Source organism: Podarcis filfolensis, assembly GCF_964270895.1.
Source record: "Podarcis filfolensis genome assembly, chromosome: 7".
Classification (NCBI taxonomy): domain Eukaryota; kingdom Metazoa; phylum Chordata; class Lepidosauria; order Squamata; family Lacertidae; genus Podarcis; species Podarcis filfolensis.
This window is the reverse complement of record NC_139603.1, coordinates 80,957,376-80,985,360: the sequence shown is the minus strand read 5'-3', so window position 1 is coordinate 80,985,360 and position 27,985 is coordinate 80,957,376. Positions and strand designations below refer to the sequence as shown.

Here is a 27,985-nt window from a genome sequence, read left to right as displayed (position 1 = left end):
TTAGCGGAGTCTGTAACCTGAAGCGTATGTAACCTGAGGTACCACTGTACGATACTTAGTCCCAATGTTTTATTTCCAGAGTGAACTTTTGCAGAATCGGGCATTTCAAAAGTACACATTGGGTTTAAAAAATAATAATACTGCAATTCGTGCATTCCTCTTTTGCCTTGAAAACAACAACAAAAAGGGGAAGTTTTTCAGCAACATGAATGTAAGCAACATGTTTTTAAAGTATAATTACACATCAATTTTCTGCAGTCAGCAACTGCGTTCCAAAGCGGTGGAAGTGGTATGTCTAGGTCCAGACACAAAGCTGAAAATGACTAGTTATGCTCTTTAGAAAAAGAATAGGCTTTGTCTGGATTCCATTGTGAGCCAAATTGTCTGGTTTCCTTGATGGTTTTCAGATGCATTCATTGCAATAGCGTTCCCATTCACGATCACGTCTACTGACTCAATCAGCAAACTTGAGCAAGTCATGAAACCCCATGTACCACAATATTACGGCTACAGAGGCAAAAAAATTGCCTTCAGGCATGTTAATCGGGAATAATTCTGTGTGACTCAACTTGTCGATGACAACATGGCCAGAACAGTACATTTGGGCCCACTTGAGTCTGTTTTACCATGAAGAAATGAGTCTTATTATTTGCTTTTCGACACATCAGAGACCACCTTCTATGAAAGGGCAGAGTCTTAATGCAGACTTTGCAAATGAGCAGAAAGGCCAGGGTGCTTTGAAATAGCCATGGCACAGGGAAGATCCAACTGCAATGCTACTCACAAGTAGGCAACCATTTTGCACATTGCCTCCTGGGGAGTCTTCCTGGGAGGAGGGTGGGCAAATGTCACTGGTGAGTGGGACAAGAGGCAAAAGCAGGCAAAACAATGAATGTAAATCTTCGTACTGTAAGCCAGTTTCTACACCCATCCACACACCCCTCTGACTTCCATCCAAGGAAGAATGAAGCAGAGTTCAAGGGTACATTTCAGCCCGGCAGAAACACTCAAGGAAGTTGCAAAGCAGAACCAGGGAAGGATATGGCTTGGGGAGGTGGGTGTAGTATGAGGAGCATTTCAGGGGCCAGAGAGAAAGGCTTGGAGGGCCACATTCAGTCCCACTCAGTTGTATCATTCACATTTCATATGGATCTAAAGAAAACTACCAGTCCCATTTAGCACAAAACTCAAAACCAGATTCTGCTACCAGCGGAAGCGAGCGGCAATGCTTTATCTGAACTGAACTGTAATACCATGTCATGCTAAAGGTAGGGTATTGCATGTCTGGGCACACAGAAAATTCAACAAATGCTCCCTACAAATAGAACTGCTGCAGAATAATGGGAAGACAGACTGAACCTTTCTCCCTAGCATACTAATGACTGCCGTATGACACTCACCTAAGCCAAACCAGTCGTGTTGTTCGGACCCTGATTCTTTAGCTCATGGTTACAGGAGAGAGCTTAACCCCAAGCCTTGGTTCAGAGTGTGGGAGCGAAAAGGACTGAAGAGAAGTGTCCCCAAGATCCCCTATAGTCACCTGCCTATTAACACCCCACTAAGTCATGGCGCTGTGGTCTAAACCACTGAGCCTAGGGCTTTCCGATTGGAAAGTCGGTGGTTCGAATCCCCGTGACGGGGTGAGCTCCCATTGCTCGGTCCCAGCTGCTGCCAACCTAGCAGTTCGAAACCACATCAAAGTGCAAGTGGAGAAATAGGTACCGCTCCGGCGGGAAGGTAAATGGTGTTTCCATGCGCTGCTCTGGTTTCGCCAGCAGCGTCTTAGACATGCTGGCCCCATGACCCAGAAGCTGTCTGTGGACAAACGCCGGATCCCTCGGCCTATAGAGTGAGATGAGTGCCGCAACCCCAGAGTCATCTGCGACTGGACCTAATGGTCAGGGGTCCCTTTACCTTTACCTTTACCTTTAATGCAGTGTGGCATCACTGCAAGACCATACAGAGAAATTTACAACCACAGTGTCTTGGAGAGAGAGAGAAAGAAAAAAAGCCTAAGGTAATTTGGAAGATTCAGAACAGATTTTAAAAAGTCCTTCTTCGCACAACTCATTGTTAGACTATGGAACTCTCTGCCACAGGAGGAAGTGACGGCCACCAACTTAGATGGCTTTAAAAGGGGATTGGACAGTCTATCAATGGCCACTAGCTAAGGTGGCTCTGTTCTGCGTCCACGACTGGATGCAGCAATGCTTCGGAATACCAGTTGCTGGAAACCACAGGAAGGTAGAGTGATCTTATGCTCAGATCCTGCTTGCTGGTTTCGCACAGGCATCTGGTTGGCCGCAGTGAGAACAGGATGCCGGACTAAATTGGCCATTGGCCTGACCCAAAAGGCTCTTCCGAAGAAGGCTGATTGCCGAAGAATTGATGCTTTTGAATTATGGTGCTGGAGGAGACTCTTGAGAGTCCCATGGACTGCAAGAAGATCAAACCTATCCATTCTGAAGGAAATCAGCCCTGAGTGCTCACTGGAAGGACAGATCGTGAAGCTGAGGCTCCAAGACTTTGGCCACCTCAGGAGAAGAGAAGACTCCCTGCAAAAGACCCTGATGTTGGGAAAGATGGAAGGCACAAGGAGAAGGGGACGACAGAGGACGAGATGGTTGGACAGTGTTCTCGAAGCTACCAGCATGAGTTTGACCAAACTGCGGGAGGCAGTGGAAGACAGGAGTACCTGGCACGCTCTGGTCCATGGGGTCATGGAGTCGGACACGACTAAATGACTAAACAACAACATGACCTTAACTTTCTGGCACTGCTTTTTCCTCTCGGTGGGACAGGTGTCTCTACACACCATCCTACCCCAGGTCAATTGGTTTGTGCCTGACATGACCATGACGAAGGGACTTTCTACAGCATCCCTGCAGGTGCCTCAACTCTACACAGCTTCCATGTCACTGAGAAATTTCCCTATTCAACTCAAACCAGACTGTGCCAACCCGACCACATTTCGGTAGCTGCTTTCGTCGCATAATTGTAGCCTTCAGCGTCCAACGATGCCTGTAACTTTTATTGTTAAATTACAGGCATTCCGTGAAGATGGTTTCTGCTTTCCATATGTTATTTGCACTGGAATGCAGGAAGTGTGTCAAGAGCACAGTGGGGTTGGGTCATGAGTTATATGGGACTTAATCCCAGGTAATCCCAGGTAAGGGTCTATCCTGCCAACCTAGCAGTTCGAAAGCAAAACAGTGCAAGTAGATAAATAGGTACCGCTCCGGCAGGAAGGTAAATGGCGTTTCCGTACGCTGCTCTGGTTCGCCAGAAGCGGCTTAGTCATGCTGGCCACATGACCCGGAAGCCGTACGCCGGCTCCCTCAGCCAATAAAGCAAGATGAGCGCCGCAACCCCAGAGTCGGTCACGACTGGACCTAATGTTCAGGGGTCCCTTCACCTTTACCTTTAAGGGTCTATCCAGGACTATCCAGTGTGAAATCATCATTCCCAAAATCCAGAAATGACAGTGTTTCCCACTAACAAGTGCTTTCTGAATACTCGGAAAGATACTTTTCCATGATGCACAAAGGATTGCGCGCTGTTCAAAATGTGTGGGTTGTTTTTCTTTTCTTTTCTTATTTAGGAGAAATTCAAACCGAATTACATTTATTTCAAGAATGCGCCCTGCACACATGTTTTTGCCAGTCAGTCTAGGTGGAAAGGACAGAATACACCATGTGCTATTCCCCCGCACACCCACACCCACAAAACTCCTCTTGTATAATAACTATAATCTTGCCCCTGGGAGTACTACTTTTCTCTGCACACAAAGCTGTTATTTCATGGCACGGAGAAGCTATCAGATGTGAAATGGAAGCCTTCTGCATTCCTTGGGTGGTGCCTGTTGTGGCACAGGGCATCGGGCGCAGGGGAAAGCGAGAGCACCAGATGTTTATCTCCGTTTTAAAATAGGCTGATTATAAATAGGGCAGAGCCTCCCTCTCCGAAATGGGTACTTACAAGCCCAGTTACGCCGCATACCCATGGCCTATTTGAGGTTATATACCTGAACAATCTCAGCTGAATTACTTTGGCGCACGCTTCAAAAGGGTTTCTAAAGTAGGGATAGCCCTCCAGATCCTGTCAGACTCCAGCTCCCATCAGCCCCAGCCAACATGGCCAAAGTGAGAGACGGTGAGAGTTGTAGTCTGTTGACAACTAGAGCGCCACAAGTCCCCCCTCTGAGGTCTAAGGAAAGCTTCAGTCAAGTTACCATAGAGCCCAAATTAGTTTGCCAGAGATGAGAGGTGGTCTATTCTGGCTTGAAAGTGAAGTACCTCATAAAAACCACGGGGAGAAAGCCCTCCTGGAGCAGACCAAAACATACCCTCCAACATTTCTCTGATGAAAATAGGGGCATTCCGTTCTTTAATGATAATTTTACTACATTGGTACCCGGGGTTACAGATGCTTCAGGTTACAGACGCTTCAGGTTACAGACTCCGCTAACCCAGAAATAGCACCTCGAGTTAAGAACTTTGCTTCAGGATGAGAACAGAAATCGTGTGGCGGTGGCACGGCAGCAGCGGGAGGCCTCATTAGCTAAAGGTTACCTCAGGTTAAGAACAGTTTCAGGTTAAGAACAGACTCCGGAACGAATTAAGTTCTTAACCTGAGGTACCACTGTATTTATACCCCACACATCCTACTGGGTTGCGCCAGGCACTCTGGGCAGCTTCCAACATACAAAAAAAAATTAAACTTTTTTAAAAAACAAAAACAAAACCCTTCCCTATACAGTTGTACCTCGGAAGTCAAACGGAATCTGTTCTGGAAGTCTGTTAGACTTCTAAAACATTTGACTTCCAAAGCGCAGCTTCTGATTGGCTGCAGGAAGCTCCTGCAGCCAACCAGAAGCCGTGGAAGCCCTGTCGGACATTCGGCTTCCAAAAGAACGTTCAGAAACTGGAACACTCACTCCCGGTTTTTGATCGTTCAAGTAGCCGAAACGTACAAGTTCCGGGGCGTTCAAGAACCAAGGTACCACTGTACAGTATGGCTCGGGAGTCGGATAACTCCATACCCTCCTACATTTCTCCAATGAAAATAGGGACATTCTAAGGGAAAGTGGGACATTCCGGGATCAAATCAGAAACCAGGACAGCTTCTCTAAATCAGGGACATCCCTGGGAAATAGGGACACTTGGAGGGTCTGCCAAAGTCCCACCTAGTCTAGCCAGGCATCCTGTTCCCACGGTGGCTTGTGGGGAAGCCCTCTAGCAGAATTGGAGCATAAGATCTAGGGTTTCCACCAACTGGCATTCAGATAATATAGTACTTAGCCACCGTGGCTAGCAACAGCTGAAGGCCTTGTCCTCCGCGAATTTGCCTACTTCCCTTTTAAAACTATCCAAGATGGCGGCCATCACCACAGCTTGTAAGTGTGAATTCTGTAGTTTAACTATGGAACCACGTGTGAAGACCTGTCTCCTTTTAAGGTAAAGGTAAAGGTACCCCTGCCCGTACGGGCCAGTTGTGACCGACTCTAGGGTTGCGCGCTCATCTCGCTCAAGAGGCCGGGAGCCAGCGCCGTCCGAAGACACTTCCAGGTCACGTGGCCAGCGTGACAAAGCTGCAACTGGTGAGCCAGCACCAGTGCAGCACACGGAAAGGCCGTTTACCTTCCCGCTATAAAGCGGTACCTATTTATCTACTTACACTTCGGGGTGCTTTCGAACTGCTAGGTGGGCAGGAGCTGGGACCGAACGACGGGAGCTCACCCCGCCGCAGGGATTCGAACCACCGACCTTACGATCAGCAAGTCCTAGGCACTGAGGTTTTACCCACAGCGCCACCCGCGTCCCTTTTACCTGTCCTGAATATGTCAACAATCAGCCTCACTGGGTTGTAGTATTATGGAAGAATGGACAGGAGTCTCTTTGACCACTTTTCCCACATGATACCTAATTTTAGCCATTTCTTATCATGCTTCCCCGTCACCCAGCTCATCTTTTTTTCTTCTTCCCTAAGCTAAAAAGCCCCAAACGTTGAAAGCTTTCTTTATAAGGGAAACCCCTTGATCATTTCAGCTGTCTGAAAAAGCTGTATTAAACGTCATGAAGAGTGTGGGGAAAACCAGCATTCTTAGGTTTGGAACAAAAAAAAAATGGAGTGCCAGCAATATTGAAAAGAGGAAGAACTAAAGGTCAGAGATGCTTCATTATTTCTGTGGTGTTCTTGTTTTCTCCTTACCATTTTCTTGACTTCTGGGTAGAACAACAGGTGGACAGACAGTGGGGACTTTAGCTGTTGGAGGAGGAAAGAACACATTAAACATTATAAATGTATTTATTTGCAAAAAAAAATTATTATTATATTGGAGCACTTAAATCAATGGGATGTGGCAAAGTCCTTCTGTCCAATTATTGGTTAAAAATAAAGTGAAACGCTCACATCTGAGTGAGGCAAGGAGACCAAAACATACATTAGGAGATCCCTACTGCAGGTGACGCTGTGGTCTAAACCACTGAGCCTCTTGGGCTTGCCGATCAGAAGGTCAGTGGTTTGAATCTGCACAATGGAGCAAGCTCTGTCCCAGATTCTGCCAATCTAGCAGTTCTAAAGCACACCAGTGCAATTAGATAAATAGGTACCACTGTGGAGGGAAGCTAAACAGCTTTTCAGTGCACTCTGGTCTCCGTCACAGTGTTCTGTTGCACCAGAAGCAGTTTAGTCATGCTGGCCACATGACCCGGAAAGCTGTCTGTGGACAAACGCCAGCTCCCTCGGCCTGAAAAGCGACATGAGCACTGCAACCCCATAGTTACCCTTGACTGGACTTAACCATCCAGGGGTCCTTTACCTTTTTACCATACTGCAAGCAAAAGTCAATGGTATTTGGAAGAAGGAATTGATGCAACAACATATGCAGGAGCTGATTGGACAGGTCTTACTTTCAGTAACCTTGTTGCAGTAAAACCTATTCTATGCATATTTATCCTGTGGTGTAGTGCACATGCCAGGCTGACGTTATGTGCTTATCATCAAATGCACCCATATATTATGTCCTGCAAGGTGCTTCTCAGCCCAGCTGACATACAGAAGGTTTATTCAGCCCCCTTGTGGGCTTTCTTCCATGTTCAGCTGGCAGGTTTGCATTCAGCGCTGTGCATGCAGGTCCTGCCACAGCTGACCTCAGCTTGGGTGGTACTGCCAGTGGATTTAACCACAGAGCCTAGGACTTGCCGATCAGAAGGTCGGTGGTTCAAATCCCCGCGATGGGGTGAGCTCCCATTGCTCGGTCCCAGCTCCTGCCAACCTAGCAGTTCGAAAGCACGTCGAAGTGCAAGTAGATAAATAGGTACCGCTCCGGCGGGAAGGTAAACGGCGTTTCCATGCTCTGCTCTGGTTCGACAGAAGCGGCTTAGTCATGCTGGCCACACGACCCGGAAACTGTATGCCGGCTCCCTCGGCCAGTAAAGCGAGATTAGCGCTGCAACCCCAAAGTCAGCCACGACTGGACCTAATGGTCAGGGGTCCCTTTCCCTTTACTTTATGTCTGGTACTGCTGCCTCTCACCCTCCTCTGTTTCCTTTGCAACATCCCTCATCACTAAAATATAGATTCTTCAGGCTACATATTGCACACGGCTTTCCCCGAAGAATTCCCGTAACAGTAGTTTGCCCCTCCCAGAGCTACAATTTCCAGCACCCTTAACAAATTACAGTTCCCAGGATTATTTGGGGTGCTTTAAATACACAGTGTGGACATAACTGCAGTGGTTGTTTTTTTGCTAGCATTGTACTATAAAGAACTATACAGGGTGATAGCATAGGTATAAAATAAATACATACATAGGCAACATTTTCCATTTCTGCTTCTCCATTTCTTTGAGTAAACAAAAGCCAGATTTGCTTGAAAGGAAATCTCAAGAAACTCCACCCACCCACACAGGATGCCACTGTGGTCAGCTAGTTATACAGAACAGAGTTTCACTGCTCAATATAGTTTAAGGGTCAGTGAGAAGATGAATAAAATATAAACACTGTTTTAGGCTGAAATATGGGCGCCTACAGAAAAAGCCATCATCTGCGAGCTGGGTTCTAATTATCTGCCCCACTCTATAAAAAGGCCCAAAAGTTCAGTGGAGTTCAGCTACAAAAAAATTTAACTTCTTTACATTCCAGATTGCCTACGCCTTTGGGATATTAAGCTATACAAAGGGAAGCTTTGCTGTCTCTGCGTTAAACAAATAATTGCTTGCACATGTGCATCAGACAATATGAATGAAATCTTTTGATGCAGGAATGGGCAGGGCAGGCGACACTCGAAAGCTGGGTGAGGTGGCTCATCTCATTGAATTCCTGGCGCGATTAAATGGAAGCAATTTTCAGTTTGGGGCTTTGGGGGGGGGGGAGTGTTTTAGTGCATGAGTACATCAGCCTTCTCCAACCTAGTTCCTTTTCAATGTTTTGATCAACTACCTCAGCCAGCACAGTCAAGGGTCAGGGATGATGGAAGTTGTAGCCCAAAAAATTTGGAATGGCATCATGTTGGAGAAGGTTAATGTATGTTTATACACAAACACCTGGAAACCAGGCAGAGGGCCTTCTCGGTAGTGGCACCCGCCCTGTGGAACGCCTTCCCACCAGATGTCAAAGAGAACAACAACTACCAGACTTTTAGATGACATCTGAAGGCAGCCCTGTTTAGGGAAGCTTTTAATGTTTGGTGCATTACTGTATTTTAATATTTTGTTAGAAGCCGCCCAGAGTGGCTGGGGAAGCCCTGCCAGATAGGCGGCGTATAAATAATAAATTATTATTAGTAAAGGGAGGTAAAGGGACCCCTGACCATTAGGTCCAGTCGTGACCGACTCTGGGGTTGCAGCGCTCATCTCGCTTTATTGGCCGAGGGAGCCGGCGTACAGCTTCCGGGTCATGTGGCCAGCATGACTAATCTGCTTCTGGCAAACCAGAGCAGCACACGGAAATGCCGTTTACCTTCCCGCCGGAAGGTACTTTGCACTTTGAAGTGCTTTTGAAATGCTAGGTTGGCAGGAGCAGGGACCGAGCAACGGGAGCTCACCCCATTGTGGGGATTCGAACCACCAACCTTCTGATCGGCAAGTCCTAGGCTCTGTGGTTTAACCCACATCACCATCACCATCACCATCATCATCATTATAACACTTGTTGCTAGCGTCCATCTGTTGTCTCGAGAGGCAATGAAGTGCACCTCCAGGGGTGAGCATGGAGGTCCTGGGCTGCCCAGATGACAAGACCCCCTTCTCAGCCTCACTGATGTGGTCCAAAGGAAAGCAGAGCAATACGTTTGACACCAACTTGGCTGCAGCAGTTGCCAGAAGGAGGCGTACAAGGTGCCAATCAACCACCAAAGGGACTCCACTCTGGATTTGTGTAGGGTTCACTCACTCCTTAGCCTTTTCTTCTCCCAAAGATGTCCCACAAGGCAAAGGAGGTTTAGCATTGGAGTTTTCCTCCTCCTTCCTGGGCTGCCTTCCCAAATTGACAAGCCCCACCTGCCTCTCGCTCCCCTTTACAGCATTTGCAGAAATTGCCTTCTAGACTGTTGGACCCACTCTTGGTCTCTCCTCTCAATTCGCCAGAGCTTGTCTTCGCATGCAGCCGAAGTCCCTAACTTGCCAAAGGTTTTAGCTACCCTCACCTGGTTTAGCCAGCCAGCCAAAGCCGTTTTCCAGGGTGTGGCTGCTGGCGCATGCTGACAGCTTCTAGCAGTCACAGGTGAGTGCAGGGTAGGGACCAAAGGGGGGGGGCAAACTACCCCAGAAGAAGCATTACAGTCCACCCCCAACACGGCATATACCCCATTACATAATGTTACAGTCAAACCTTGGATCCCGAACACCTCCGTTTTGGAATGTTTAGGCTCCCAAACGCTGAAAACCCAGAAATGCTGTGTTTTTTGCTCCATAAGATGCACCTGACCATAAGACGCACCTAGTTTTTAGAGGAGGAAAGGGGGAAAGCCCCATTTTGGGGGGTATCAGCTCAAAGTTGTGCAGCTTCTTTTACAAAGGGGAAAAAACCCCTTTTTTGAGGATCAGCTCAAAGTTGTTGAGTTTCTTTGCAAAGGGGAAAAATCCTGTTTTTATGGGGCTCAACTCACAGTTCTGCAGCTTCTTTAGGAAAGGGAGCCGTTTCTACAGTTTCCAGACAGATAATCTAATCAGCCAGTCACATGTCACTGGGGAAACAGTGACAGAAACCGTCTGCAGAACATACAACAATGGAGGCCTGGGCAAGGGGGCAGGGCTGAAAAGGGAGCCAGCGATTGACCACACATTTGCTCCATAAGACACACAAACATTTCCCCTTACTTTTTAGGAGGAAAAAAGTGCATCTTGTGGAGCGAAAAATACGGTAAATGCTCCAGTTTTCGAACGTTTTTCGGAAGCCGAACATCCGACACAGCTTCCACTGAGTGCAGGAAGCTCCTGCAACCACTCGGAAGCCGCACCTTGGTTGTCAAACATTTTGGAAGCCGAACGGGCTTCTGGAACGGATTACGTTCGACAACCAAGGTTTGACTGTATATATCAAATATTACAGCGTTCATGCTGCGACTCACCTGTTCTTTGATACCAGCCAAAGGGATGGACCCTGGTTTCTTTTTCTGCAGATGTGCAATCTGAAAGCTGCCAGTCGCTTCTTAGTTCCTCACTGCATGTTTGGATTCCCAAATTGTTCAGAACCAAGCACAAGACCTTGCCTCCTGCAAGGGGAAGGAATATGCATTAATGGCGGCCCCCTTTTCTACAGATGGGTGGAATTCAATGTGGCATTCTTACGATTGTTCCGACAGTGCAAGCATTTCTGCTTATAAAACGGAACGCTCTCCTATCTCCTCCCACCACTTGCTGTTCTGGGGGCTTGTCCTGACCTCCCCAGAGCTTATTTGAGGGTGCATGGAGGCACAGGAAGGGATGGGGGAAAGCTTCATTGTGCTAAAATGACTCATTGTGCTGGCTCCTGCTGATTTGGGAGGAGGTCCAGAAATCAAGTTCAGAAAAAATGATGGGTGAGCATTTGTGAAATATTGGCTACTTCAAAGGGATGTTTTATTAGCGTATTTCAAATTTACTGCCTCCCTCTGTCTTTCAGATGTGGGAGGTCGCACATGTAAATAAATCTGCATTACATGGCACTTCTGGCAGAAAAGCATCTGGCTCTGATTGGCTGAGCTGGTGTGGCAGGCTCAGAAGGTTTTGTCACTCGAGGAAGAAAGCAGTTTGCAGCTCAGCTTCTGTGAGGGAAGGGATAGTTGTCAGTTTGGTTGGGAATCCCACACAAGATGGCCAGATCATCTTTTATTTTCCCTGCGAAATAAGATAACCCACCGCTTATAGGTTTGCAGGGACACAGAAACACACACACCTGTTCCTTGGGAAGCATTTAAAAGCCCAAAGCCCAAACAACAAGGATCAGCGTCGCAGAGATGCTCACAGTCGAAAAACCTGTAGGAAAGACAGAAAGTATTTGAAACACAAAAACTGAGATCATTTCACAACTAAGTTGTGAGCCAGGGTTCACTTCTGTACTTGACTAACAGCATGATCCAATGTATATTTACTGTGTCCAGTGGGCCTTACTCTAAGGAAAGGAGGCATAGGGTGCCTAAGGGGTGACAGGATGTCACTTTGAGCTGAGCGATGAAAACTTAACTGCAGCTGGACTGTTGGTGGGGACAGACAATCTCCAGCACATCATTCCAGTGCTCAGAAGTCTGCACTGGCTGTATAATGGTTAGTGTGTTGGACTAGGACTTGGGAGACCAGAGTTTGAATCCCCACTCAGCCATGAAGCTCATTGGGTGACCTTAATCTCTCAGCCTAACTTGCTTCACAGGGTTGTTTTGAGGAGATAGATAGATAGATAGATAGATAGATAGATAGATAGATGATAGATGATAGAGATAGATGTAGATGATAGATAGATGATAGATGATAGATAGATGATAGATGATAGATAGATGATAGATAGATATAGATAGATATAGATAGATAGATAGATAGATAGAAAGATAGATAGATAGATAGATAGATAGATACATAGATAGATGGATGGATATAGATAGATAGATTTTCACAGATTTATGCAAAAACAGGATGGAAGAAACTTATGAATAAGCACATGTAAAACTGACATGGAGTGGGAACAGAGTTATCCATCTGTGGTCTAGAAGATGGGGTTAATTTAAGCAGGAAGGAAGTAGGTCTATTGCAACACACACAGAAGTGGCTTGGTGCATGCAGGAGATACTCCGTCTGGTCCTGGTAAGGGGCTCTGAGGCCTGTCTAGTCGTCTGATTTTAGTCTCCTGCCTATACAGGACAAATCTTAAATTGCTCAGGTGAAGTTACAAAGAGCCTCGCATTCCAAAGCAAAGATGAAACATTCATACCCGTTCGATACAGTTTTTCCAGACACGTCCATCTTGTTGCTCACAGAGATTTCCGATAGTCTACGGAATGGTAGGCGGGTGTAAAAGTTCTTTATGGCGCCTTCCAGAGAGACTGCAAAACAAACAACAGCATTAGCAATTTTAAAAATATTGAAGCTCCTAGTTTGAAGCCTGCTCCAGTTCCCACTGGTCTCTTTGAGCAGGTACTTGCATTGTGCTACAGGGGCTAGAGCCACTGTAGGGGTTGCATCCCACCCACAGCTAGGGGGACACGAACAGGCCTGAGCCATGTTGTGACCACTGATTCTCCGCAACAGGAAAGCTTTCGCTTTAGGCTAGGACTTCCCTGGGCAGTAAAAGTCTTTTCTGGCTTCAGCGTGTTCTGTGACAAACAGCAAACCAGCAATAAATCACACCAAGCAAGTTGGAGTTAACTCTTTAATAGCAAAACAGGATCTTCTCAGGAATGTCAGGCCTAATGAGCACAGTAACTCATCTCTGATAGGTCTTGCCTCCATGAAGCAACTGGCATGTGACTAGAAGTCCCTGCCTCCCCACAGCTGTCCATGTCTCCTCCTCTCCAGAGTTTTTTCCCCAAGAAACCGGAGACTGCACCCGTGTGTCTGTCTTTACTCCTCCCACTTTATGCCTTGCCTGTCCTGGGAGACGAGGGTGTAGGGAAGCTTGTTGCGGCAGGAGGGGGAGACACCCTTGCCTCTTCACCAGCCGGATTCATCTCTGCCTCTTGGCCTCCCTCCTCCCCTGCTTCAGCTGCTACCTCTGATTCTGAACTTCTCTCTGCCACAGAATCTCCCAGCTCACTAAGCCCTGTTCCAGCTTCCAACATCTCTTCCCAGTGTTCTACCTCTAACCACTCATTGTCATCCCACCACCAATCCCCGGGCCCTGAGCCTTCTTCCCTTGGGGGTACTCCAGCTGGTTCCTCCCACCATTCTTCTGTGTCCAACCAGTCCATGACATTCTTATGCTTAGCTTTTCTTCCTGGCTCTGACCCTTGGGCCTGACCTCCTAGGCTCCTGCTTCCAGCTCAACAGGTGCCTACAGCTTCACCCTCAGATCCTTTCCTAGACACAATTCCTTACTATTCGTAAGGTTCGTTCCTCCACTGCGATACCTTTTTTTAAAGGTAAGGCGCTGATTCACTCACACAGAGGGTATGGCGTGGATGTGAGAGAGACACCTGCTTTTAACTCACCTGTCTTCTGATACAAAAGGTGCGGCTTCCGAGGCAACACAATGTTGCAGTTCTCAGGGACGTTGTTAATGAAATTGTCACAAAATTGGGCTGCTGGATAGAGGATACAGGGGAAGTACGTTCCAGTTGTGTCGTTGCGCATGTCAACCAACTGGCAGAACTCATCTTCTACACAACCTAGAAGAGATAAGGACCCCTCAGTAGGTTGTACTGAGAGCAGAGCCACTGAAATAAATGGACCCAAGTTAGTCATGTCCATTAATTTCAATGGGTCTGCTCTGAGTATGGCTAAAATGGGACACAGCTCTTAAACATCCTATGCTCCACCTTTGCTACAACTCCCATATTCCTCATCCCACTGAGTCTTACTATCTCATAATGTAGAGGTCCCAAATTCTCAGTAGGTTCCCTTCCCCAAATTCAATCTCTTGCTGCTTTTCCTTCTCCCATACCCAACCAGGGAGAGAAAACATCTTCTTCTCTCTTTTGGGGCCAAAAGAAAGCACCTCTCAAAATTTCCACAATGGCTATTTTCTGCCTCCACTCCTGGAAGCAGTATTGCCAGGAATCATAATATTATTAATAATAATTTATTACTTATACCCCACCCATCTGGGCCTCCTCAGCCACAGAATATTAAAAACATGGTAAAACATCAAAAACTTCCCTAAACAGGGCTGCCTTCAGATGTCTTCTATAAGTTAGATAGTTGTTTATTTCTTTGACATCTGATGGGAGGGCATTCCATAGGGCAGGTGCCACTACCGAGAAGGCCCTCTGCCTGGTTCCCTGTAACCTCACTTCTCACAGTGATGGAACTGCCAGAAGGCCATCGGCGCTGGACATCACTGTCACAGGTGGAGAAATCACAGGTGGAGAAAAGCTCTGCTGCACTCGGGTTATGCTTGAGGGCTTCCTGCAGGCATCTAGACGGCCACTGTGAGAACAGGAGGCTGGACAAGGTGGCCCATTGCCCTAATCCATCAGGGCTCTTATGTTCTTAAGAAGCAAAGGAGGAGCTGGCAAACAGCAGCAGTTGAATGGTGCGTTGCCCAAGAGATCCCCGAAACATGAGGCCACCACTGAATACGTCGTTTGTGAATGACTAGCCCCATTATCTAAGATTTCTTACGTGCAAGACACCAGTGAAGAGCCTGCTCCGCTGAATATCTGGGCTTGAAGAGCCAGTACTCTTGGGATGGTAGGGAACGATTGTGGTCGATCAGGATTTGGCTGCTCTCCATCAGAGAAAAGAGTTCCCTTGTAGAAGCTAATGAGCCCAAAGAGAAAAAGCAGAAGAGATGCTTTAATGCAGATGTCAGGGCTGATGGAAGTTGTATTTCAAATCACCTACAGTCCACCATATTGAGATTGACATATATTTTTTTGAAAAGTCTGGCGCTAACTCAAACGCACAATCCGTTTCCCTTGGTATACGTTGGCATACCTGAAAGCTGTGGCTCAGTCGGAACAACAGCGCCGTCACATGAGCTGGACCTCACTCGGGTCATCATGTCGGAATCTAGAATGAGACGGGACTCAGTTTGAGACACTTTGGTGACAAGATTGTCCTACAAGACGTTACTGAGCTGACAGACCAATGAGAACTGAGCATGCTCAGTGGCGGCGGAATGCCAGTTGTGTATTGGGGTGGGGTGGAAAACCTGGGGAGATGTGGAATGGGATGGCATACACTGGGAAAGAGCATGGCTGGAATCTGGGACAGGAGCACCCCAGACGGCAATATTTTGTTGTGGGTCCCACGAGTTGACCAAGTTCTAGCAGAATAAGCATATGCAATATTCCTTTTCAGACTATAAGAAAGAGAAGATGAGTTTGGATTTGATATCCCGCTTTATCACTACCCTAAGGAGTCTCAAAGCGGCCAACAATCTCCTTTCCCTTCCTCCCCCACAACAAACACTCTGTGAGGTGAGTGGGGCTGAGAGAATTCAAAGGAGTGTGACTAGCCCAAGGTCACCCAGCAGCTGCATGTGGAGGAGCAGGGAAGCGAACCTGGTTCACCAGATTACAAGTCCACCGCTCTTAACCACTACACCACCTGGCCGGCTCACAAAAAAAAAAAGTGGGGTTGGGCAGCAAACTGCTTACCTCTCCATAGATAAACACGCTGAAAGCTGGAGAAGGGACTGTTGGCTTTTTCTGTTGGCTCGGAAGCTGATGAAGGAAGGAAACACTATTTATTTCTGCTTACAACTATCACCTGTGTCTTAGTGCTGGCCACAGGGGTCAAACGATTTCTGCACATCTTTAGTCCCCTCTTTGTAAAATAACTACAGTGGTACCTCCGGTTACGAACTTAATTCGTTCCAGAGGTCCATTCTTAACCTGAAACCGTTCTTAACATGAGGCGCGCTTTCGCTAATGGGGCCTCCCGCTGCCACCGCGCCACCGGAGGGCAACTTCCACTCTCATCCTGGGGCAAAGTTCACAACCGGGAGCATCTACTTCCAGGTTAGTGGAGCTTGTTACCCAAAGCATTCATAAGGGTACATAACCTGAGGTTCCGCTGTACCTACTTTGCATTGATCTTTATAGTATGATGTTATGTTGTGAACCGCCCTGAGATTTACGGGCAATATACAAATTTAATAAATAATAATATATCATGGGTGAGGAACCTCAGGCCCAGAAGCCTCTCTATGTGACATTTGGGACTCCCCACAAGCCACACCCTTCATTGGCCATTTTTAGCATCCTTCTTGAGCATTTCTGCTGGAAGACATCCCTGGACTCTTTGAGACTGCCTCCTCCTTGCCTGGATGGATGGCAGAGAATGGCACACAAAAGTCTCCTGATGTACAAAGGCAAAATGTGCATTCATCCCTCCAATGCCGTTTGCCTCTGGCCCTGAACAACACTGTCATGTGGCCCCCTGAAAAGTTGCCCAGAAGAGATGGTGGCTCTCGAGCTACAAATGGCTCCCCATACCTGCCATACATGAACACTGCTTGAATAAGACAGAAGGAAATGCTCTCTGACTTCAGTCCTTTAGAGAGAGGAGGGATATATTATATTTACACTGCCCATTCCTACATCTGAGTAGCAAACAAGAACAACAGTGCAGTATAAGACTGGCATACTTACACCCTGTGAGAACTTGGCCTCCCAAACTGAATGCATACTGCGTCTTCCCAGTATTGTACTTTACTTTTTGGCAGGAATCGCCTCGTTCACGCGTCGAGCTTGCATCCCAGCTATTAACGTTGCAGATTAATGTGTCTGGGTAGCTCATCAGGCCGCATATGATGCTACCTGGATAAAGCCAAGAAAAGAATTGCAAGTTTGCAGCTCCACCTCCTTGTTGAACAATCTTGCCTTGGCCGTTATACTGTTATTTTGACACCAGCGGCCCAGTCTTGGAGAAAGGTCCCGTTTATACATCACAGCAAACTGCTGCTCTTGGAGCCTGATTCTTATCTTGCCCGGGAGCAAGTATAAAAATTATCCAAGTAAATAAATATCAGGCTCCGCTGGGATCAGGGACGGTTCCTTTATTTCCTCTATAATTCCTCCTTTTCCAATAACCAGGAGACCCTTTACACGGCTACACACACACACACCCCCGAAAAAAAGGTTGATTCCATGCCGAACTTCCATCATTTAATAACATTTAATAAATACAAGTTGCCATGAGGGAAGATTAATCACTTAAAACTTTAAAACCTGGCTCCAATTTGAGATGAGATCAACAAGACCAACCATTTCTGCTTTGTTTTGCTTGTTTGTTTGTTTAAAAATGTTCTCATTAAGTGGGATAAATGGAAGGATGACCTTTGCCTTCCACATCTGTAGCCTGAGCAGAGTTACCTCCATCAAGTATGACCTGGCTCAAGATAAACCCATCACAGCAAGCATCTTGGCTGCAGGCCTGGCGGCAGAAGAGATGAACATCGGTCAAAGATGTACCAGCTGCTGAGAGGACCAGATTGCGGTACACGCCAGAAACAACATCCTGGAAATCAGTCCTCTCAAAAGTCTTGACTCCAGCTGTCGTAAACTCTTGTCCTGCGAGGAAAGAGGGGGGACAAATAACATTTAAAAAAGGAGCTCCGCAATCCAAATTGGAGCTTCGGGGCAAATGACATGAGGCAAATACCAGGTTGCTTTTTCAAGGCTTTAGGAAGAAATAGACCTAGAACAGCTGCATCAACCTTTTGCTAGTATCTGGTTGGCCATTGTGAAAACAGGATGTTAGACCAGACAAGCCACTGGCCTGAGCCAGCTCTTTTTATGCCCTTCCGATATTATTATCTACCTGAGAGACCGGGCATTTCCACCAAGAAACAATATGTGGACAAATTGTCAGAGTGGATGTAAGGCTGTGGCCTGTATTCTAAGGCTAGATCTAGGCACGTCAAAAAAAACGTTTCAGGAAAACATGTTGTGAACCTCAAAGTGGGAAATCGCGTGGTCGAAAGACAGAACTCTGCAGCGCCATCTGGTGTCACGGTATTATAACGCATGTAAAACACGTTTTTTTACTAATGTAGCTAAGTCCTAAGACAATCCCCATATGATGTTTACTGCAGCTCCCTTCATCCTTATCCATTGGTTATCTTTGCTCAGACTGATGGGACTTGGTGTCCATCTGGAAAGTGAAAGGCTGAAGGATAGCAATAATATGAGAACACACACACATCAATAATCTTTGGTGCTCTCTTTGTTAGGATATAGTTCCGCAAAATTAGGATATAGCAGCCGCAAAATTAAAAGACACCTGCTTCTTGGGAGAAAAGCAATGACAAACCTAGACAGCATCTTAAAAAGCAGAGACATCACCTTGCCAACAAAGGTCCGTATAGTAAAAGCTATGGTTTTCCCAGTAGTGATGTATGGAAGTGAGAGCTGGACCATCAAGAAGGCTGGTCACTGAAGAATTGATGCTTTTGGACTGCAAGAAGATCAAACCTATCCATTCTGAAGGAAATCAGCCCTGAGTGCTCGCTGGAAGGACAGATCGTGAAGCTGAGGCTCCAGTACTTTGGCCACCTCATGAGAAGAGAAGACTCCCTGGAAAAGACCCTAATCTTGGGAAAGATGGAAGGCACAAGGAGAAGGGGATGACAGAGGACGAGATGGTTGGATAGTGTTCTTGAAGCTACCAGCATGAGTTTGACCAAACTGCGGGAGGCAGTGGAAGACAAGTGCCTGGCGTGCTCTGGTCCATGGGGTCGCGAAGAGTCGGACACGACTGAACGACTAAACAACAACAACAAAAGTTCTGTTCCACCTGTAGAACAGGCATGTGGTGTCCTACATGCCAGGAAATTATATTCCTGCAGATCTGTTAACTAAGGTTGTTAACAGAGAACAACTTAGGGTTTATGTACAGTGGTTACAATTGGGTTGAACCACAGGCACTACAGGTTACACAGAAAGGGGGAGGATGTTAGGATATAGTTCTGTTCCACCTTTAGAACAGGCATGTGGAGTTGTTGTATGTCACATGTCTGTTTACTTCCAGCACAGTCTGCTGGGAACTTCCGTTGTATACAGCTTTTGCCTATGCTGTTTGCTTGGACACGAAGGGAAGCAGACATGTTTTTCTTTTGTCCTGATGCTGAATAAATGCTTGTAAATATGCTTACATATGCCTCTGTCCGCTACTTCTGTTGCAAAGAGTTCTTATCTCTGCTGGCTTGCGTGCTCAGTCTCTACAGGTCTCTGAGACTTGAGTCGCAGTTTTGATGCTGTTCTGAGAACCGGAGTTTGCCCGGCTGCTGGCCGGTGGGCTGGAGCCAGCTGGGGACCTGCCAATTGCCCCCATCTCCCAAGACACATCCCAACACTCTTTTGCTCATGTTATTTAGCACATACCTTTCTTCAGGTACACTCTCACTCCATCCTTATCTTGGCTTCTCACTTTAACCAGGCAGCTGAGATGAGCCACACTGGTGGCGGCAGCATTATCCCAAGCACCCTGAACCTGTGGTCAAAAGATATGCACATAAAAATTTGTGATGGTAAACAATGAGCATTCACACTTTCTAATGTGGGTGCCCTTTGTGGGATCGCACGCGGTGCTACGGTTCCCAGGGAACTTTCTAGTAGAGAGGGGGCTGGCCTGCCTCTCAGTGTTATTATTTGGAGGTTCACGCCCAGCCTCAATAATAAAGTTTCTTGCTGGGAGGTGGGGCCAGCCCCATTTATAAATAGGGGGTGGAGCCGACAATAGCCAGGCAGTCGGCTCTGGTGATTCACCCTCCCTACCCTCCCTTTGTTTAACGTTGTCTTGTTTGCAGGTTAACTTTTTCTTCCTGTTTAGCGGGCACTGCTACGGTCTTTGACTGTTTGCTGTTGAAGGGCCGGGAAGAAATTTTCCTGCATTGGCAGGTTTTGTCTTCCCTGTAGCAATTCGTCACAACTTTGGCGGTTATGAGAGCCAATGTGGTGTAGTGGTTAAGAGCGGTAGACTCGTAATCTGGGGAACCGGGTTCGCGTCTCCGCTCCTCCACATGCAGCTGCTGGGTGACCTTGGGCTAGTCACACTTCTCTGAAGTCTCTCAGCCCCACTCACCTCACAGAGTGTTTGTTGTGGGGGAGGAAGGGAAAGGAGAATGTTAGCCGCTTTGAGACTCCCTCGGGTAGTGATAAAGCGGGATATCAAATCCAAATCCAAACTCTTCTTATGGCCTTGGGCGGAATCCTTTAGTCTTTTCTTCCCTCTTGGGGGGGCGTGAAGTGATGACTCACCCCCCTGCGGCGGCGATTCCAGGGTCCCCTCTTAAATGTGTTATATATATACATGGGTGTCACTGGCCATACACTGAAAGGTCGTCAGTGAATTACCCTGCATGTGGGGATATGGGCTTGGCTGCCTGCTACACTTACGTCTCACAGAGCACCCACATATCTCATTTACCCTGATGAGCCCCAGTTCCCCTGGCTGGGGGGCTGGGAGGGATACACGCCCAAGGCCAAAGCCCAGGTCTTCCTACATTCGGAAGTTTAATAAATTCATGGCCTAATTTTAATTCCATAACGTCAGAGTCTTTATTCCTTTCTTATGATCACTGGGGGCTGAGGCTGTTGCGCCTGCTCACGCAAAATACCTTCTTTCCAGCAGGTTGGTACACAGCCAACATTTTGAAAAACCAAAAGGATGGCTGGTATCCATCCAAGCTTCATTCCCCTGGAAGATTCATCATAAAAGAACTGTGTTCGGTTACCAGTCCAGAGGTGGAACAATTGTAGTTGCTCTCCCGAGCGCTGTACAGCTCACACAGTGTCCCCGTCCCAGCAGCAGACAAGGTGAGAAACCCACACGACTCGTCCTTCTCGCACTCTGAAAGGATAGAAAGACTCCTGGCTTAAGCCTTGCATTTAACGTTGGCCAACGAAACAGGCGTCTTCCACAGTTCAAGTTGGGTGAATGCAGTCTGTTTGTTGAGGATGTCAACTGAATGTGGCAACTGCACTGGCTCCCTTTTGTTTTGGAGCATCAAAACTACAGCGGTCAATAAAGCGTCAAAATCAAGATTTGGAAAATATGGAAACAATGAGGCGAGGCAGGATTGAGATGTAGAGATATGCTTCAGAGATCCAGACCGTGGGGAGCTCCCAAAAATTAATAATTATAATCTGGACTATAATTCGGTCTTTTTTATTTTAGTTTTTTATTTTAATTGGAGTATTATGATTGGATATACAGTGGTACCTCGGGTTACATGCGCTTCAGGTTACATATGCTTCAGGTTACAGACTCCGCTAACCCAGAAATAGTGCTTCAGGTTAAGAACTTTGCTTCAGGATGAGAACAGAAATAAGGCTCTGCAGGAGGCCCCATTAGCTAAAGTGGTGCTTCAGGTTAAGAACAGTTTCAGGTTAAGAACGGACCTCCGGAACAAATTAAGTACTTAACCTGAGGTACCACTGTATTAATTGGATGTTTTTCATTGGAAAATCAATAAAAATGATTAAAAAAAAAAACTACAGCGATCAAAACCTTTCTCTAGACTGATGCTCTGAGACTTTACTGCATAACACAGAAAAGAGATCATCTTGCCCAGGAGTTCTGGAAGATCTTCTCCTTGCCTTGCAGGCCTCCCCTCCACCGCTGGCCTGGGTCACAGGGTTGCCATATTTTGAAGAGGACACAATTTCCAACTTCTGCTTTTAACTCTGAATCGCTATGGCGACTCTCATTTTACACACCCATGAAAAAGAGGACGTGTCCTGGAAAAAGAGGACACATGGCAACCCTAGCAGAGAGGGCAGGGCCCTGATTGGCTCCAGCAACAAAGGCTGAGGCTGCAGAAGAGGTCAGAGGTCATCTTGGTTTTCTCTTAGCACAGACCCAGGTCACTGAACCTGAGCTTCCACAGCTGCCAGCCGCCATCGTCAGGACTGCAAGCAACAGCAGAAGATATGTTCTATTTTATTCTCTTGCCAGTTCTGCTGTTTTAAATGTGCATTTTATATTTCACTTTCTTTAATAATGTTTGGTTTTGAAATGTTTAAGATAAAAATGTGGTATTGTATTCTCAGTTGTTTTCTGGGTTTTCTTCCCCATTGTACATCCTTTTTTTCTATTTCTAGATGCATTTTTATCTGTTACACATGCCACTTTTACTGTGGTTTCTATGTGTTCATATTAATAAAAATGAAATAAAAATAAACGCTAACTTGGCTGCATTAAATGGGCACTCTGTACTGTAGTTGGCCTGGTTTTATTTTGAAATCTTTAAGATGGTATTTTAGCTTCTGGTGAATTACGTTGCTTTGAATGTATACTTTATATTTGACTTTATTCAGCAAAATTTTACTCTGGATTGTTTTATTTTATGTTTTAATACGTTGTAAACTGCTCTGGATTTTTTCCCCCTTAAAAATATGAAGCAGTATAGAAATGAAATTAATAATAATAATATGCAGTAAGATGGGCATTAGCAGTCAGGCAGACAGACATCTGAACAGCTGGGGAAAAGGACTTGCCCCATCATTAATGGCCTTCTTCCCTAGTACTTCTGATGCTGCCAACCTCCTCAGGAGGAGAGATGAGGAAGCCAGTGGTGAACCATCACCTCTCACCCCATTAAACTATAATTAAAGTAGTCTGCTAGGGCCCTTTGGAGTGAGACCAGACTAGAATTAGGTGTGCATCTAAGAGTCCCAAGGAAGGAAAGTTCTCAGAAAAGTTGGAATGCTTTCGCAAACTGACTTCCACTCTCTTACCTGCCATGCACTGTTGGAGCACAATCTCAGGTTCTCCTTGGGTGGTTTTAGATCCAATCGTTTCTACCTCTTCTGTCCCGAAGGAGAGCTTGGAAGCAGGAACTCTCTCAAAGCGCCTGAAGACTGAAATAAAAGCAGATGCAAGAACAGTCATATTTGATCATGACCCGTCCGTTTTGAAGCAGACATTTCAGAATGATGTGAAGGTCTTTACCAATTTAAATTCTGTGTGTTCTTTGGAGATCCAGAGAGCACGGTGGTGATGGGGTGGGGGAAAAGAAAGAGAGATTGGGGGCCCAGATCCACCAACCTGTAATTGGCTACATACATGCTTCTGAGAATATGGATATCTGCTGATTAGGTCAAGGGCTATATTAGCTTTGATGACACCTATAAACAGTTGGATGAGTTTGTGTGAAATCCAACACTCATACCTGAATAATAATAATAATAATAATAATAATAATAATAATAATAATTTATTTATTTATACCCCGCCCATCTGGCTGCGTTTCCCCAGCCACTCTGGGCAGCTCCCAATCGAGTGTTAAAAACAATAGAGCATTAAATATTAAAAACTTGCCTAAGACAACTTCAGATGTCATTTAAAAACAGGATAGCTGCTTATTTCCTTGACATCTGCTGGGAGGGCGTTCCACAGGGTGGGCGCCACTACTGAGAAGGCGCTCTGTCTGGTTCCCTGGAACTTCACTTCTTGCAATGAGGGAACTGCCAGAAGGCCCTCGGTGCTGGATCTCAATATCCAGGCTGAATGATGGGGGTGGAGACGCTCCTTCAGGTATACAGGACTGAAGCTGTTTAGGGCTTTAAAGGTCAGCACCAACACTTTGAATTGTGCTCGGAAACATACTGGGAGCCAATGCAGATCTCTCAGGACTGGTGTTATATGGTCCCAGCACCTACTCCCAGTCTAGCTACCACATTTTGGATTAATTGCAGTTTCCGGGTCAGGTCACCTTCAAAGGTAGCCCCACGTAGAGCGCATTGCAGTAGTCCAATGCTATCAGACATGCCAGTTTAATGCTACTGGAGATGTTCATTGGAACCTCTGGAAAAAGGGACTGTTTATTAAACACTATGGGGATTTTAGCTCTGTTAGAGGAATAGGGCCTCCTAACAACTGTTCGCACCCTTAACAAACGACAGTTCCTAAAGAAAATGATAACATTTCCTCACCAGACAAGTAAAAGGTATAATGGCTCCTCCAGAGTAACACATTGCAACGGGTGTTGAATTCACCACCATATAAAGGCTGCTGATTATTATTTTTCCTTCCAACAAAGCAGGTCTTTGCCTGTGAAACTTCATACCACAATAAATGCATTCGGTTTCAAGAGACTTTTGGACTCTTTCTTGATTTTTTTGCTACTACAGATTACCTAACACAGCTACTTGCTTGGAATCTGTCTCTTTTCTCCAACCTCTCTTAAACGAATGCCAGAAATTACATTAGGAGCATGTTGAGGCAGACATTCAAGAGAAGAGCAGTTGCCAGCTTGGCCTCAAAGGATAGGAGATAGAAAGTGAAATTAACCTCTCATTAAAGCAATTTAGGCCAATCACTTCTTGGCCCTCAGGATCAAGTCTTGCCAAACTTCCCAGCTTTGCCTCATAAAAGAAAGAAAGTCCACACCCTTTGCCTGAAAAGCCATGCCTGGGAATTAGAACTTTTAAAGGAGTGAGAAGTAACAGCTTCCCTCAAGAGACCGGGTATTTCTGCATCATTGTTATGGCTGACTTTAAATAGCCCTTGATCAGCAATGCCAATCTGCCAATCACTGATAAATTTATTTACCTCAGGCCTTGCATAAGAGGGTACACAGACAGCAAAAATATGTCAATGAAGGATATAGAAGCTACAGCAAATCACACATGCTCCAGTTCCAAAAATAGATTTTACTATTTCCTTCAGTTGGGACGCGGGTGGCGCTGTGGTCTAAACCACAGAGCCTAGGGCTTGCCGATCAGTAGGTCGGCGGTTCGAATCCCCATGACGGGGAAAGCTCCCATTGCTCAGTCCCAGCTCCTGCCCACCTAGCAGTTCGAAAGCACGTCAAAGTGCAAGTAGATAAATAGGTACTACTCCAGCGGGAAGGTAAACAGTGTTTCTGTGTGCTGCTCTGGTTCACCAGAAGCAGCTTAATCATGCTGGCCACATGACCCAGAAGCTGTCTACAGACAAATGCCGACTCCCTTGGTCTATAGAGTGAGATGAGTGTGCAACCCCAGAGTCATCCACGACTGGACCTAATGGTCAGGGGTACCTTTACCTATTTCTTTCAGTTAGACCAGGCATGGGCAAACTTGTTCCCCCAGCTGTTTTGGGACTACAGTTCCCATCATCCCTGACCACTGGTCCTGTTAGCTAGGGATGGTGGGAGTTGTAGTCCCAAAACAGCTGGAGGGCCAAGTTTGGCCATGCCTGAGTTAGACCTAAATTCAAGAGGAACAGAGGGATGAACAAGCAAGACAAACGGAACAGGTGAGGCTTACTTGTCTCTCAGCCTGCCTTCCACCAATCTATGTTGGTTCAATCAAAAGGCACCATTTTATCATTTTAGGGGATCTGCTGCAACTCAGTAGTAGAGCATCTGCTCTGCATGCAGAAGGTGTCATGTTCAATCCCCATCACCTTGAGGAAGGGCTGGGAATGTGTCCTTTCTGAAACCCTGGAGGTTAACTGCCAGTCACCAGTGTCAAAGCGATGATTCTTCGACATCAGCTTCGTTGGACTGGTCATGTTGTGCGAATGTCTGATTCTTGTCTTCCAAAACAACTACTCTATTCCGAACTTAAAAATGGAAAGTGTAATGCTGGTGGTCAACAAAAGAGGTTTAAAGATTCTCTCAAGGCAAATCCAAACAAATGTAGCATAAACACTGACAACTGGGAAACATTGGCCTGCGAGCGCTCCAACTGGAGAACAGCCTTTCCCAAAGGTGTCTTGGGCTTTGAAGACGCTCGAACTCAGGACAAAAGGGAGAAACGTGCTAAGAGGAAGACATGCTTGGCAAACCCTCACCGTGATCAACTCTTGCCCAGAAACCTATGTCCCCATTGTGGAAGGACATGTGGATTCAGAATTGGTCTCCACAGTCACTTATGGACCCACTGTTAAGACCGTGTTCATGGAAGACAATCTTACTCAGCTACGAGTGATAGAAGAAGAAGAAGAAAAGGAAGAAGAAGAAGAAGAAGAAGAAGAAGAAGAAGAAGAAGAAGAAGAAGAAGAAGAAGAAGAAGGGCACTGACTGATAGCAGTTCTCCAGGATTTCGGACTCAGCCCTTCAGGTTCATCCACACTTCTTTTTGGTCTGAGATTCGCTCTGCTTGTCCCATGACTTCTAGGCATGAGTCCCAGCAGGTTTGTTGTTGATGATGTTGTTGTCCTGCCACTTGCCCTGGGAAAACTCACGACTTAGCTCTGATCAGAACCAACATCAACGTGCAGAAAAACTAGATGGACCAAGAGTCCGAGTTAGGATCACTGTGTTCCTGCCTACTTTAGAAAGACCTGCCACTCCATTCTTCAGTTGCACCCCTCCTTCTCCTACTCCTAGTGGCACCTGTTGTCTTCGTCCTCCGATACCTGAGCATTAGAAAAACCCGCAGAAACAGGTAACAATTCTGGGTGTGCTACACATCAGAGCCTCGTGGCGAAATCCGCCAGGAGGATCTGAGCGAAAGCGACGCCACAAAAGAAAAGTCAGGGAGATCAACCTTTCCAAAGAATCATTTGTCTCCTCAAAGCAAAACCAGCCCATGCTAATCAGAAACAAACGGTCATTGTTGTCAGCGCTGCGGATGGCCGCAGGTGCTTTTAATCAAACCCTCATTTCTGCTTGGAAAGGGAACCCCAGGTTTGAGCCAGGAACAGAAAGCGGGTGGAGGGGAAGAAATAGCCCCGCATTTGAGACCAGGCAGAAAAAGGGCTGCAGACTTTAGGAGGAAGCAGTATTAATTATTGCAAGTCATCGTCGCCTGTGCAGCACTTCGTTCATTCTTGAAGCGCTTCATAATTTTCATCGCATTTTCACAGCAGAGAAATTAGCAGATCTCCGGAGACTGAATTTTTTTGTTATTGATTGATTTATAGTTTATTAGAACAATAAGAGATAGCAGAGATAAGTAAATAAGGGATAGAGGAAAAGGGAAAACCAACTGTGCAAAAGTACTAAGGTAAAAATCAATACATTTCCGTACATTGTTCTATAAGAGAAAAATGATGTTGTACTTCTGATACAGAGATAAGCTGTGTGGGAATGTACATTTTAGAAGACATCTAAAGGCAGACCTGTATCAGAAAGTTTCAAATGTTTGGTGTTTTATTGCCTCTTTATATGTGTTGGAAGCCGTCCAAAGTGACTGGGGCAACCCAGCCAGATAGGCAGGATATAAATACCGTATTTTTCGCACCATAGGACGCACTTTTCCCCTCCTAAAAAGCAAGGGAAAATGTGTGTGCATCCTATGGAGCGAATGCAGGGGGGAGGCAGGCGGGAAAAGCCCCCAAGAGCTGCACACAAGCTCCGTGCGCTCTTGCGGGCTTTTCCACAGGAGGGAGAAGGGACTGACTGGCCGCATCAGTCCTTTCTCCCACCTCCCAGAAAAGCCAGGAGAAGCCGCGATCTCTTTAAAGGAGTTGCGCGGCTTCTGCCGGTTTTGCGGGAGGTGGGTGAATCCCCCCCACCTCCCAGTAAAGCCAGGAAAGCCCTGCACAGCGTCTCCGGCAAGGAGAGGCTGCACGGGGCTATGGAGTCTTTAGCCCCAGGCAGCCTCTCCCGGGAGGGAGAGGCTGGAGGGGGCTAAAGGGGAAGCCAAAACAGCGAGCGGGATCCATCCCGCTTGCTGCTTTGGGTTGCTCCATAGCTGCGCGCAACCCCTCTGGCAGGGAGAGGTTGTGCGCAGCCTGTACGCTGCTCTTTGGGGCTGGGGGGGAATTTTTTCCCCTTGATTTCCCCCCCTAAAAACTGGGTGCGCCCTATGGTCCGGTGCGCCCTATGGTGCAAAAAATACGGTAATAAAATTGTTATTATTAGTAGTATTAGTATTAGTATTAGTATTAGTATTAGTATTAGTATTAGTATTAGTATTATCACCACCACCATCATTATCACTGTGCAGATCTACAAGTCTGGAAGAGAGGCTC

The 27,985-nt window shown here is 46.5% G+C and overlaps 1 protein-coding gene across 1 annotated transcript in view; it reads right to left on the bottom strand.

Moving 5' to 3' along the window:
• TG (thyroglobulin) overlaps positions 1–27,985 on the bottom strand; it is a 172,061-nt gene that overhangs the window by 95,233 nt on the left and 48,843 nt on the right. Inside the window, exons 23-35 of the mRNA XM_083624258.1 lie at positions 22,816–22,938; positions 20,811–20,926; positions 19,459–19,567; positions 17,449–17,646; positions 16,726–16,893; positions 15,730–15,795; positions 15,065–15,139; positions 14,750–14,887; positions 13,618–13,794; positions 12,402–12,513; positions 11,376–11,455; positions 10,570–10,713; positions 6,211–6,264 (exon numbers count right to left, since the gene is read on the bottom strand). Of these exons, the coding sequence (XP_083480384.1) occupies positions 6,211–6,264; positions 10,570–10,713; positions 11,376–11,455; positions 12,402–12,513; positions 13,618–13,794; positions 14,750–14,887; positions 15,065–15,139; positions 15,730–15,795; positions 16,726–16,893; positions 17,449–17,646; positions 19,459–19,567; positions 20,811–20,926; positions 22,816–22,938 (1,560 nt within the window). The remainder of the gene's footprint in view (positions 1–6,210; positions 6,265–10,569; positions 10,714–11,375; positions 11,456–12,401; positions 12,514–13,617; positions 13,795–14,749; positions 14,888–15,064; positions 15,140–15,729; positions 15,796–16,725; positions 16,894–17,448; positions 17,647–19,458; positions 19,568–20,810; positions 20,927–22,815; positions 22,939–27,985) is intronic.